Source organism: Lissotriton helveticus, chromosome 3_1 (assembly GCF_964261635.1).
Source record: "Lissotriton helveticus chromosome 3_1, aLisHel1.1, whole genome shotgun sequence".
Lineage (NCBI taxonomy): Eukaryota > Metazoa > Chordata > Amphibia > Caudata > Salamandridae > Lissotriton > Lissotriton helveticus.
Genome location: NC_136061.1, coordinates 333,383,390 through 333,396,477, shown reverse-complemented (window position 1 = coordinate 333,396,477; position 13,088 = coordinate 333,383,390). Strand labels below are relative to the sequence as shown.

Genomic DNA, 13,088 nt, shown 5'->3' with positions numbered 1-13,088 from the left:
GCCCCTATACCCCTACCATCCTACTGGGACCTAGCTGGGCTACACATGAACCTCTTCACCTACACAGGATCATTAGATACACAGGCCACTACTTTTAGAATCACTCTCTAATGCCTCTGCAAGACATCTAGCACACTGCCAGACATCCACCTTCTTGTCCAGTGCCTCTGCAGGACCTCCTGCACACCACCAGGGGTACCCCTCCTGTGCAAGCTCCTTTTAAAAAAAACTCACACCAACTCCTCCAGTTCAACACACCACTCATCCACACACTCCCCCTCCAGACTGGTGAGACAGTTCCTCACTGCCCCTGACTCTCAACCTGTACCCCTCTTACTGAGCACCAGGCACCATACTCTGGGAACTGGGAATGGGACTTCACACACTGGACACATTTAAGCTGCCACCACTGGATCCTACCATACTGGGGGATCCAGACACACACACTACACTCAGGGGATAACCACCCTCCCAAGCAAGCCATTTCTCCTCCACACTGCCTCTCTTCCATCTACCCACACAGGGACAGGAATTGGGCACTGGACCCAGAAAGGGATTCCTAATCTATGCGAAACTCTCCCTCTACTGGAGTCCCGCCCTGTCATTTTCTCTCATCTGCCACTAAACATAAAGCGCAGGAACACCATCTGAAAATGACACTCTTGAGGAAAACAAAATCATAAACAATAATCCCAAACATGTGACTATCTAAAAAATGCAGAGTTTTGTAATGTAGCCAGTTGTCTCTGTGGCACTGCGCAAACACAAGTCCAAATCCGCACCACTGACCAACAATGTTAGAACTGGCTATTTCTGGTAGGCTAAGGCTGACGCCAAAGCCAGGCAGAAACCACCATTCTAGTCAGGGCAAGGGAGTCACAAGCCAAGATAACCCCTGCTCACCCCCTTGGTAGCTTGGCACGAGCAGTAAGGCTAAACTCGGAGGCAATGTGTAAAGCATTTGCGCCAGCACACAACAGCAACAACATACTAGGCACACCACAAAAGGAACTCCACACAAGGTTATATAAAAATAACTTCTGTATTGTCAAAAAACATCAGATAGAAATCACACATGTACATTGTGCCAACTGGCACGGGCAATATTCACAAGGGATTATTTACAGGACAGGGCCACATGGGCCACTGTCAGAATCAACACTTTTAGAAATAGAAATACTGTCAGAAATTAGAATAAAAGGATATAAAATCACTGTAGCACAAAATAACAATTATAAATCACATCCAGTAACTACTGGTAAAGGTAGGTACACACTACGCAATACTAAGAACCATAGGCCTAGATCACGCATGGACACATAACCTCTCTAGTATAAACTATACTAGGCAAAACACAACCACCTAAGAATAAAATACATTTAGGGGTAGAAGCAAGAACACATTACACATGATGCATCAAAAACACATTCAGCGGTGTAGGGAAAAAGAAAACACATGATGCATAAAACATTCAGAGGTGTAAGGAAAGAAAACACATGATGCATAAAACATTCAGAGGTGTAACATCCAGGAAGACACATGATGCGTTAAAAACATTCAGAGGTGCCAGGAAAGAAAACACAACTCAATAGCACAAAAACACATGATGCCTAAAACATTCAGAGGTGCAAGGAAAAACCACACAATTGCGCAAAACCTTACATAAACCACTACCTGTGGCAGTCCCTAGGCCAACTGGCCTTGTTGGGGCTAGGACGCCCTGTAGTCCAAAAGTCGGGGGCCTAAACGTGGCAGCTGCCCACTAATTGCTGGGCAGCTGGACAAAACTGCGTCAGGGGCTCTCACTAGCCCCTGCGCCACCCTGAGCCATCTGGCTCTGCAAGTACAAATAGGCGCTGGTTCAGGTTGGAGCCACACGGGGCTCTACACAAAATATGCCCCCGGGGAGCACACTGGCTCCTAAAACAATTATGCCCCTTGTCATCCAGGCATCGGCACCACTGGCCGTGGGGACCCCCACTGGGGCTCTTAAACAAAAAAAAAAAATGTGTCCCAACGTTGGAGTCCACTCTCTGGGGACTCGTGAGCAACAGAGATGCCCCCTGTGCCTTTCAGGCTCTAAAGAATAGTGCGCCCGTATGTTGGAGTCCCCCCTTCCTCTGGGGGACTTGGCACCATTATGCCCCGGGGCTTCGGGGGCTCGAAACAGAATGCGGGGCAAGGTGGGAGTGGCCTGCTGCCAGACGGGGGCCACTCAAGACTAGGACAGGGCACGGTGCCTCAAGGCACCCAACAACAAGAAGCCCCCACTCACCGGGACTCCGACGCGGGACGCCAGCCTTCTTCAGCACTCGGTGGCGCCTGCGGGGCTCTCCCTCTCTCACGGGAGCCCCGCACAGACCGGCGCATCTCCAGTTCCTCCGGGCGGCTTCTCCCTCAGATGCTGCAGGGCTCCCTCAGCTCACGGGAGCCCTGCCACCCAGCCGCCATGTACCCTCTTCCTCTCTTGGGGCTCCCTCAGCACACGGGAGCCCCGCCACAGGCCGCAACACCAAGTCTTCTTTGGGACACCAGCAGGGCTCTCCCCAGAACACGGGAGCCCTGCTCACACCGGCGCCGCCATGCTTCATCTCTTCTCCCCGCCTCACTTCCGTCATGCGGGGCCCGCCCCCGGTCAGGCGGCCCGCATCACTTCCTCTTCTGATGATGCGGCGGGAGGCTTGGCTGGCTGGGCCAATCCCAGCGCGGCCTCCTCGAGCACCAGCGGCGCTTCGGAAAAATGCCGGGTGGGCACCGGCTTGTTAAAAAATTAACCAATAAATCGAGGTGGGCACTCGTAAATAATTAAATAAATACGGGCAAGAAAGCTCAGCTCGTCCAGCGCTATAAGCAAAATACAGCGCTCCTAAGCGCTAGAAGGTCGAGAAAAAGCGCCCTCAAGCGCTAGCAGTAAAACAAAGCGCTCCCAAGCGCTAGGGGAAACACAGCGCTTCCAGGCGCTAGAAATACAAATCAAGCGCTCCCAAGCACCAGCAGGCAACAAAGAAGGTTCAAGTAAAAATAAAGCGCTCTCTGCAAAAGAATGCAGCTTCTCCATGCTGCCAGAGGCCCCAGAGATTCCAAGGGGCAAAGCAAAGTCCCCCCAATCAGCCCAGGCAAGGCAGAGGGGTCCCCCAGAAGTCCTCCAGGCATCCAGGAAAGTCCATCAGGTGTCCAGGGGCTGGGCACGGCCCAGGGATTCCCCTGGGCCCAAGCAGCAGCACGCCCCTGGCAAGATTCAAGTCCAAAAAAACAAGAACATTTTGGAAGGGGACACAGCCCCTTTTTATACAGAAAAAAGTCTTTGAAGTCTAAAGGGTGCAGGCAGTGTGAGAACCAGCTAGAACTGGTTATAGGGACTTCCTTTCAGTATCAGGGACAGAGGTGACAGTCGCCCAGCGGGGAGGTGGAGCCAGCATTGTGGCAGGCAGGCACAGCCTCATTCACTCCCAGGTGCTATCTCCTCCCACTTCCCTGGCAGCAGATGCAGCCTTTCATCCACGGGCTGACTCAGACAACTTCCTGGGGGCTCCCCAGCCCCTGTCATCCTCAAACCAGACAGTCAATCCACAAGCAGGCCCAGGCACTTCTGGGCCAGGCTCAAAAGCCAATCACACGCCAGTCACAGACTACACAAATATGCCAACTTGTAAAAGTGGCACTTCTAGACTAGACACAATCATGCCGCATACACCATTACGCAGCATTCAATCTCACGAGTTCGCACATATCAAACTCGACCCTGCACTCCCCACACATCAGGAACTACCATGGGCATACATATTCCCCATTCATTCCTATGGGAGGGCAGGTCACTCACCACACATACACAGAGAGCTCACGCACTTTACACTGTACCACAGTGAAAAAGTGCGCAAAGGCCTAAAATCACCAACACCAGGTTCCAGAAACAGGCTAGGAAAAAGCAAAAAGTTTAGGGGTGAACCTGCCAAAAGGGCCAGGTCCAACAGCTCCTAGTATAATTTGAGGAATGTGAGCTGATTTGCATTATCAAAATTACCTGAAAATATTAATATTAACCCCATATATAGCCCACAGTTGTCTCATTAGTTCAGGCTTAATCACCATGCTCAATAAGATAAATCGACCTCAGAGGACCAAAGTGCTGTCTTCCTTTCGGAGATTTGACCTTGTGATTGTTGGTATTGCACAGATCTCTGCAGCAGGACCTCAACACACACATATTTCTTAAACACAAACTGGGAACGTTTTGTATGATGAGGTCCACGGAGGACTGGTAGGAAGACAGCCCAGTGGGGAACAAACACAGGGCACAGGTGTCCAGAAACAGTGCTGAAGAATGTGCATTATGAAATTTGGCTGCTGGAATAATATCTCTCTGAGTATTAATCAAATCAAGAAATTGATTCCATTCTGTTGCTACCTTCCCCAGACACGGAGAAATCACACATTGCCTATACTATGGACCTGGATATCGGCATGGTGCAGAAAAGGATCATGTTTGAAGGCACCAATGAACCCAGACACACAGACAAGATCTTCATAGAGCATAAGTGCACAAACCACACGCTGGTGGTGCTGGTGAGTAACCTCTGCATTTATTTTATTCTATTGAACTTTTTTAGATAAAATTATCAATAAACAATAAAGTATTTATGTATAACTCAGCATTTCACATCTATCCGTAAACATGGAAGAGTTTGAATCTGAGGGGGATATTCTCAAGAACATGTGATAATCATCACAAACTTAGCTTAATGCAACTTTGCATATCGGAGTCTCTCACGGGAAAACAATGCCTTGTTAACGTAGTATTCTCAACCTGGTGGCACCATGCAATAGTCCCACGATAACGCGTCAAATGACCGCGTTAAAATCAATGCAATGCCGAAAAAATGCAAAACACGAACGCGGAAAAACCTGCGATGCTCCAAATCGCGAAACAAAAAGTCAGCGACAACCAGTGACAGGCCTGCATTTCCCATGCATCATGCAGGAAAATGCACTATAAAAGCAAAAAAAAAACACAACAAAACCAAATCAAACTGCGTAGCACCATGGATGCACACGGACCGAGTGCAGAGGACAACACGAACCCACAAGCCCCTCGGAGGACCAGCCAGGAACCCCGTGTTTGGGGAAGGACAAGGAGAAGAGGAAGAGGAAGATGGGGTTCAGTCCGCAGGAAGACCGGATCGTCGTCACAGAGGTGATAGAACACTACCAACAACTGTTCATCACCGCCACTGCATCATTGGCAACACAAACGGAAATATGACAGACCATCGTCACCAACGTGAATGCAGTCAGAGTAGCAAGGAGGTCAATGGAGGAGGTCAAGAAGCGCTGGCATGAAGTGCGCAACCAAACAGAAACTCGCTGCCAACAGGAAGGCAGCAAAGGCGACTGGAGTCCTGCGCCACAGAAAGAGATGGATGAGCTGGAGGAAATGGTGGCTACAGTCATCAGTGTGGAGACGGTCAAGGAGTTGGGGGTTTGGACACCGCTCGATATGACCTGACCCAAGAGCAACAGGGTGAGTAACGGCCAGGGACTGGGGGGACGGCAGGAGATGGGCACAATGGCACACATGCACTATCATGTGCAGCACACTGTACATTCATAATGAGTGTGGGACATGTGCCTGATACCCTTGGCACACTGCAGCACACATAGAAACACCAAGTAGGCCCCTGCCCACAATGTGCACAATGCGCCCACTCCATATCACCAATGTCACAACCTACCCATACACATGTGCTGAATCCAGAAAAGCAGCAGCTCTGTGAGCCACACTGACAATGCAAGTGACACTGCATGAAAGATAGCATGGCTGCAGTCACAATACATGACATGGTGCACAACACAACATTGAGGTGGCTGAGTGTGGACCACATCTGTAAAGGAGCAGGTCACACTCTGACACATCCACGTGCACCTACAACGCATGACGTCAAAAACACATCTGCAGACAAACAATACACAAGAGTACAAAATGTGTCCAAGAGCACAAATGACCCAAGTCGCAAACATCCTAGCACCCAAAAAGCACACAAGTCAAAGGCACACCGACTCAAAGGGATAAAGGGCCGCCAAATCAGAGCTACAGGGGCGACTCACCAACAATGCAGCGCACACACATAGCAATCATAGTACATCAACATTGATGACAATGTGGTACAAAGTGCAACCCTTACACCAAAGGACAGAGGACACAACTGGTGCCGCTCGTGTGTAGAAACTGGCCAATCCCATCTGGCATTGCATGACACTGTTTATTTATTCATTTATTTAAGTTTTGTATAGCGCTTGCTAGACCCGAAGGTATCAGTGCGCTTCACAACGGATACAAATAAGCATCAACATAACAGGTAGGTCGAAGCAGGGTAGGGAGAGTATGGGAAAACATGGTAGCAAGTTAAAGTCTATACAATATCAGCATGAGGGCGACATGGCGGAGATCAAGGGAGAGTCATCTCGCTAGGACCAAAGAGATAGTGAACTATCAAAGTCATACGGGGGGTCTCGTTACGATCCAGCCCGTGAGATGATAATGTATGAGTACAACCACACATCCATCATGTAGTCGCAATGTCCACTCTCTCCAATCAAATAGCCAGTTTCACCAACACAGCCACAATGTACATTGTCATGCAGTCTGAATGTTAACATCTACAATGGCACAACATACATGGAACACACTGTTAACCTACATCTCCCCTTTACATTGCAGAGGTACAATCAACACCTCCTGCTGAGCAGACCACACATCTCTTCAGTGATGATGAAGAGGACACTCTGCACATGTGCTCAGACACCCTCCAAAGGCTAATGGGCACCCCACCCCCAGGAGCAGGGCAGCCCAGCTGCATCCTGATAACCCCACACCCTGCACAGACCACACAGCAAGAAGCACACACCACTAAGGCTGGCTCCCAGGACCCTCACGACCAACACATGGAATTCCAACTCCGTGTGTTAGGGTGCCAGGAGTAGATGGCTGATCAGCTGCAGGTGAGGTTCAACCTCATGGCAGCCAAACTCGATGCCATACTTGGGTATTTGAATCCCATCATGGACCACTTACAGTCCCTAACGGACACCCACTGTCCGCGCCATGCTCACCAACATTCCTTGGCTGACATCGCTGGGGCCATTACTCGGATAAAAGAACTGTATAGTCATACAGGCTCCAGCGATGACAGCACAGAGATGGCACAGATGGGGAGGACAATGGAGACCATGGAGCTGATGCAGCCTGGAGGTAGGTCTGCCAAGGCTGAACACCAGCGAGATGTAGCTGGGATCTTCCATGCCTTGCAGAGCTTCATCCTGCCATTGCTGCCACTGAGCCAGTACCAGATGGCTGCTGTAGGAACCTCAACACACATCTCCGCCCTCTGACGTGTCATTGGCACACAGTGATGCAGCCCTATCACCTTCGCACCCTGATGTGTCAGTGGCACACAGTGATGCAGCCATAACACCAACACACACACCGGACACAGAAGACGTCTCAGAGGAGTAAGATGAGGAGGGTAATGACTGTGTGAGGAAGGAGGTAGTAGCATCCGTCCCCACCATATGGCCTGTCCCTGCCTGGTTCAGCCCCATGTATCATGCCGTGGAGCAACACCTCCCACTGTCCCCCGAAAAACTCTGCGACATTCACCTGGACCCCAACGTGGACTGCCATATCTGCTCTGGTACCAATGACCCAGCAATCCGGCTGCGGACTGAACTCTTCCTCTTCAGATTACCTTTGCATTCCCCCAAGGACTCTGGCTGGCCCACCACTGGATGTAATCTGGGCTTGAAATGGCCATGTTCTGTTACAGCTCCGACACGCCCCTGAATGTGAATAGAACATTCCAAATCACACAGGTGTTCATGTCTATGTTCACTCATGTATAAAAGTATTGATGAATGTAGGGGACATTGATTTCACTAAAAGGTACACCCTGGTAAATGTTATCAATGCACATGTTTGACCCTGACCCTCATGGCCAATTAGATGACTGAAGGTCTGAACTAATTGTGGCCTCATTGCACACGAACAACAATCTCATTACCCTCAACGTAGCCCCACGTCCATGTATTAAATAGGCCTATGTGTAGAAATGTCAAATTCAGTAGCAGTCCTGAAGTGGTGTCCTCCATCACATGTGACAACAGAACATCTCTTTGCATGCCTACTCACACACATCTGTGTGGACACAGTCTGTTTTGATGGATAACCTTGATCTACATGGCTTGAAGATGGACACCATACTCCCATTGCTGGAGACAAGTAAGAGCTCAGGTCTGCCAGGAACTATCCAGACCACACTGTCTGGATCACAGAGGTGGAGCTGTCAATAGGGATTCACCCCCAATTTACAAGCATGAGTCAATCCCTCCCTGTGTATGGACAATGCTCATGGAGGCAAACGATTTGTAATTATAATCAACACTCATCACTGTTGTACACTAGTGAAGTTGCGTAGACTTTATTACCATCTGCGTGTCAGTACGGTCAAGGAAACAGCCACAGCATGCAGACCAATGTGTAAGACACTTACAGGCAGCTTAGGAACATGTCGAGTTGCAAGAAATGACTCTTCTAAGATATCTTCGCCATTTATCATTATAGACCTCTAAATCGTCTTTAATTCTGTTTAGCATCAGTTGATATATCGTGCCAATTCTGCTTTTTCTCTTTCCAAGCTTTTTGCAGCTTTCCAACACCTCCACTTTGCTCATAAAACTGGAATTTTGCAGAAATTTTTACTATAGGAGGCTACGGATTTGAAGGTATTTGAAGAAGTCTCCTCTTGTGAGACTATATCTATCTTGTAAATAGGAGTATGATACCAATTGCCCATTCTGATATAAATCACCGAATGAACAAATTTTAAAATCATTCCACCTCTGCATAACAGAGTCCCTAAAGATTTCAGGAAGTCGAGGGTTCCCCAAAAAAGGCGTGTAATAATTCCATTTTATACAAAAACAAAACCTTTTGTTAAATTGTTTCCAAATTTCCCACGCCGAGATCAAAACTTTGAACTTCGTTTTTTTATAGTAACTCGGTTATATAAACCTGAGCAAACATAGTCGAGCTTCAGCTCCAAGTAGCATTTCGTAAATTGAGGGTGCCACAGCTTCGTCCAACTTAAAATCCGGAAAAATTAAGATACCCATAGTTTTTAGAAAAATTGCCCAGTAATATAAGCGAAAATTCGGAAACACTAATCCTCCTCTAGTTTTTGGCATTACACACCATCTTAAAGATCTTCTAACTCTACGGAAGCCCCATAAGAACCTAGAAACAGTTCTATCTAATTTATTTTAAAAAGCCGAGGGGAACAAAAGTGGTATGGTGCGAAATAAATATAAATATTTAGGAAATATAATCATTTTAACAGCATTTGTACGGCCATATAAAGATAAATGTAAATTATTCAGCCTCTCAAGGGTTCGATTAACAGAAAGCAGTAATGAATCTGTATTAAGCCTAACAATGTCTTCCACTTTAGCTGAAATTGTCACAGCAAGGTAAGAGGCTGTAGAAGCGAATACTGTACCATCCGGTCTGCCTACAACCGAATGTATTACCTGAGTTTTCGTAATATTTAATTTGTATCCAGATAGTTCCCCGAATTCTTGAGCAAGTTCACTAATTTTAGGTAGGGCAGATGCAACATCTGTCATGATGATCGCAACATCGTCCGCATAGGCGAAGACCTTATAGTCTATTTGATGTAATACAACCGGGGGGATCCCACTTTCTTTTGTTAATCTGTTTAAATAAGGTTCGATATATAGCGCGAACAGCAAGGGGGAACAAGGACACCCTTGCCTTGTCCCCCTTGTGATCGGAAAAGGGTCAGACGTGTCAGTAGCTATCCAAATTGCTGCTTTAGGATTAGTGTACAATGCCTGCACAGCACAGATAAATTCTTTTGGAAGCCCTTTCCAGACCAAAACAGACCACAGGAACCCCCAGTCGATCCGATCGAAAGCTTTTTCAGCGTCCAGCAGAACTAAGCCGACTGGGGATCCCGTGGCCTGCGCCCAATCTAATAGAGTAATAATCCGTTTAACATGATCTGTAGTATTTTTTTATAAAGCCGTGCTGGATCTTGGAAACTACTGTTGGCATTATGTCTTCTAGTCTATTAGCTAATATTTTCAGGAACATTTTGCTATCTGATGTTATGAGCGATATCGGCCTATAAGATCCTAGTTCCTCTCCATCTTTCACTTTCTTTTTTAAAAATCACTATAGTAGCCAGAGACCAGGATATTGGTGAATATCCTTGAAAAGCTTGTTGAAAGATCTTGAGTAACTCGGGTTTAAGTGTATTTCGGAAGACACAGTAAAATTCCAGAGGGATCATATCTGGCCCCATCGCTTTACCTGAAGCTAACCCCAAAATAGCAGCTTCAATTTCGTCCCAGGTAATTGGGGCACCTAAGAGTATATTATCTGCATCAGCAATCGGGGAATTATCAATATTCATCAGATAGTCCAATGGATCCCTATTTTCAGTACCAGCATTATCCGATTTATTGTATAATAATTTATAAAAGACACTGAACACTTTTAATATCCCGGCTTGGGTTTCTTGAACTGCGCCTTCTAAGTCAACAATTTTTGTTATATCGTTCATAACAGCTTTTTGTCTTAGCCTTTGAGCTAAGATTTTACCAGTCTGCTCATTAAATTCATGACATTCTGCCTTATGTTGTTTATATTTAATAGCAACCTGATCAACTAAATAGGCATATAAAACAGCCCGTTCGATAGTTAAGAGACGTTGAGCTTCCTCAATTCCCTGACCACATCTAATATTAGTAACTAGGTTCAGTTCGGCCTGCCTAACTTTATCGGATTTGTGAGTAAATCCTCCTTGGTTTTCCTACGCCGAAAATTGGAAAAACTAATGGTTTCCCCCCTTATTACTGATTTAAAAGTGTCCCAAACGGTTTGAATTGAGGCTGTACCATTATTACGCGAAAAAAAATCTTGAATAATTTTAAACATGTGTGATAAATAGTTTGCATCTAGAAGCAGACTCCTTTGAAACGACCATTGACAATTTAAATTAAAAATCGGAGAGGGCAGCGATACTAATATAACAGGATTATGATCCAAAACTACTTGGGGCATAATATCAATATTAAACTTCTCCACAAAAAGGAAGAAATAAAAAAATAATCTAGTCGAACAAATTTCCGATGTGGTGATGAGAAAAACGTGTAACCAGGGTCAATAGGTTGACATTTATTCCAAGCATCAAATAACCCATTTCCTAATACTAAAGCTCACAGAGCTCTATACGTCCTGACCTTCTGACCTTTATATCTCCCTAGTGCCCTAATATTGCACTCAGATTCCACATGAATATTTAAATCTCCGCAGAGAATAAGGGGTTGGGACCAAGAGGCAAGTTCTAAATTAACTGTGTCAAACAGCTCATTATCATCCAGATTTGGACCATATAAACAACATAACGAGAATTTATTACCCGCTATAATTATTTCCACTAGTCCCCACCGCCCCCATTTATCAGCGGAGGTTCTAACACATTTTTCAACCCCTTTTCTCATAAGTATCGCAATATGTATTTTATTATGTATGTGTAATTTTTTTTAAGTATTTTACTTGTTTTAAATTATATGTGTATTATTTTTATATATTAATAATGTTATTTTTAAGTAAATGTTACGTTTTAGTACCGGAGCGGGTTGTGGGTTTATAGGGGAATAGGGTGGGAAGTAATTTAAATATACTAAATTAATTATTAATTTTTAGGAATTATAAATTAATTTTAATTAATTTTTGTTTTTATTTCTGTAGTGGTTTGTGGGTTTATAGGGGAATTGGGTGGGAAGTAATTTAATTGTAATTAATTAATGATTTATTTTTATTTATTGGTATGGATAATTACTTTCTTTTTAATTAATTATGAATTGCCAATTAATTATTTTAAATGATAATTAATTTTTTTAATTGGTAGTTAATGTTTTTAACTGGCAAACAATTTTTTTAATTGGTAATTATTTTTTTAATTGGTAATTAATTTTGTTAATTGGCAATCACTATTCTTAATTGGTAATTAATTTGTATTCATTGGAAAATATTTTTAATTAATTGGTAATCAATGTTTCATAAAAAGTATTATTTGGTATGAAAAATCATTTTATCGTCTAACATTTTTTAATTGTGAATTAATTTTAAATAATACATTTTTTTGTAATGAAAAATATTTTATTGATCAATATTTATTATTTGGTGACTAATATGTAATATTTAATATTTATTGGTATTTTTTATTGTTAATGTATTGATATTTTATTGTTAATTATTTCATTTTAATTATGTTTTTAATAATTATTAATGAGTATTTGTAAATGATGTAGAGTTATTAAAAAATAAATTATTTATTATTTTAATTACAAAAATTATTTATAAGTATGTTATATTTAAATTCTACGCTATCCAACGTTTTCCCTACTGTAGCACCCTCTGGAGCTGGAATAGTAATTTTTACCCCTACGCTATCCAATGCTTTCCCTACTGTTGCACCCTCTGGAGATGGAATAGTAATTTTTACCCCTACGCTATCCAACGCTTTCCCTACTGTTGCACCCTCTGGAGATGGAATAGTAATTTTTACCACTACGCTATTCAACGCTTTCCCTACTGTTGCACCCTCTGGAGTTGGAATTGTAATTTTTACCCTTACGCTATCCAATGCTTTCTCTACTGTTGCACCCTCTGGAGTTGGAATAGTAATTTTTACCCCTACGCTATCCAACGCTTTCCCTACTGTAACACCCTCTGGAGTTGGAATAGTAATTTTTACCCCTACGCTATCCAATGCTTTCCCCACCGTTGTCCTCTCTGGAGTTGGAATAGTAATTTGTACCCCTACGCTATCCAATGCTTTCCCTACTGTTGCCCCCTCTGGAGTTGGAACAGTAATTTTTACCCCTATGCTATCCAACGCTTTCCCTACTGTTGCCCTCTCTGTAGTTGGAATAGTAATTCTAACCCCTACGCTATACACCGCTTTCCCTACTGTAGCACCCTCTGGAGCTGGAATAGTAATTTTTAC

The 13,088-nt window shown here is 44.5% G+C and overlaps 1 protein-coding gene across 2 annotated transcripts in view; it reads left to right on the top strand.

The window, feature by feature from the left end:
* ITGAE (integrin subunit alpha E) overlaps positions 1-13,088 on the top strand; it is an 844,898-nt gene that overhangs the window by 538,879 nt on the left and 292,931 nt on the right. For both annotated transcript variants that reach the window (XM_078679953.1, XM_078679952.1), the window contains exon 19: positions 4,415-4,563. In XM_078679953.1, coding sequence (XP_078536079.1) covers positions 4,415-4,563 — 149 coding nt within the window. The remainder of the gene's footprint in view (positions 1-4,414; positions 4,564-13,088) is intronic.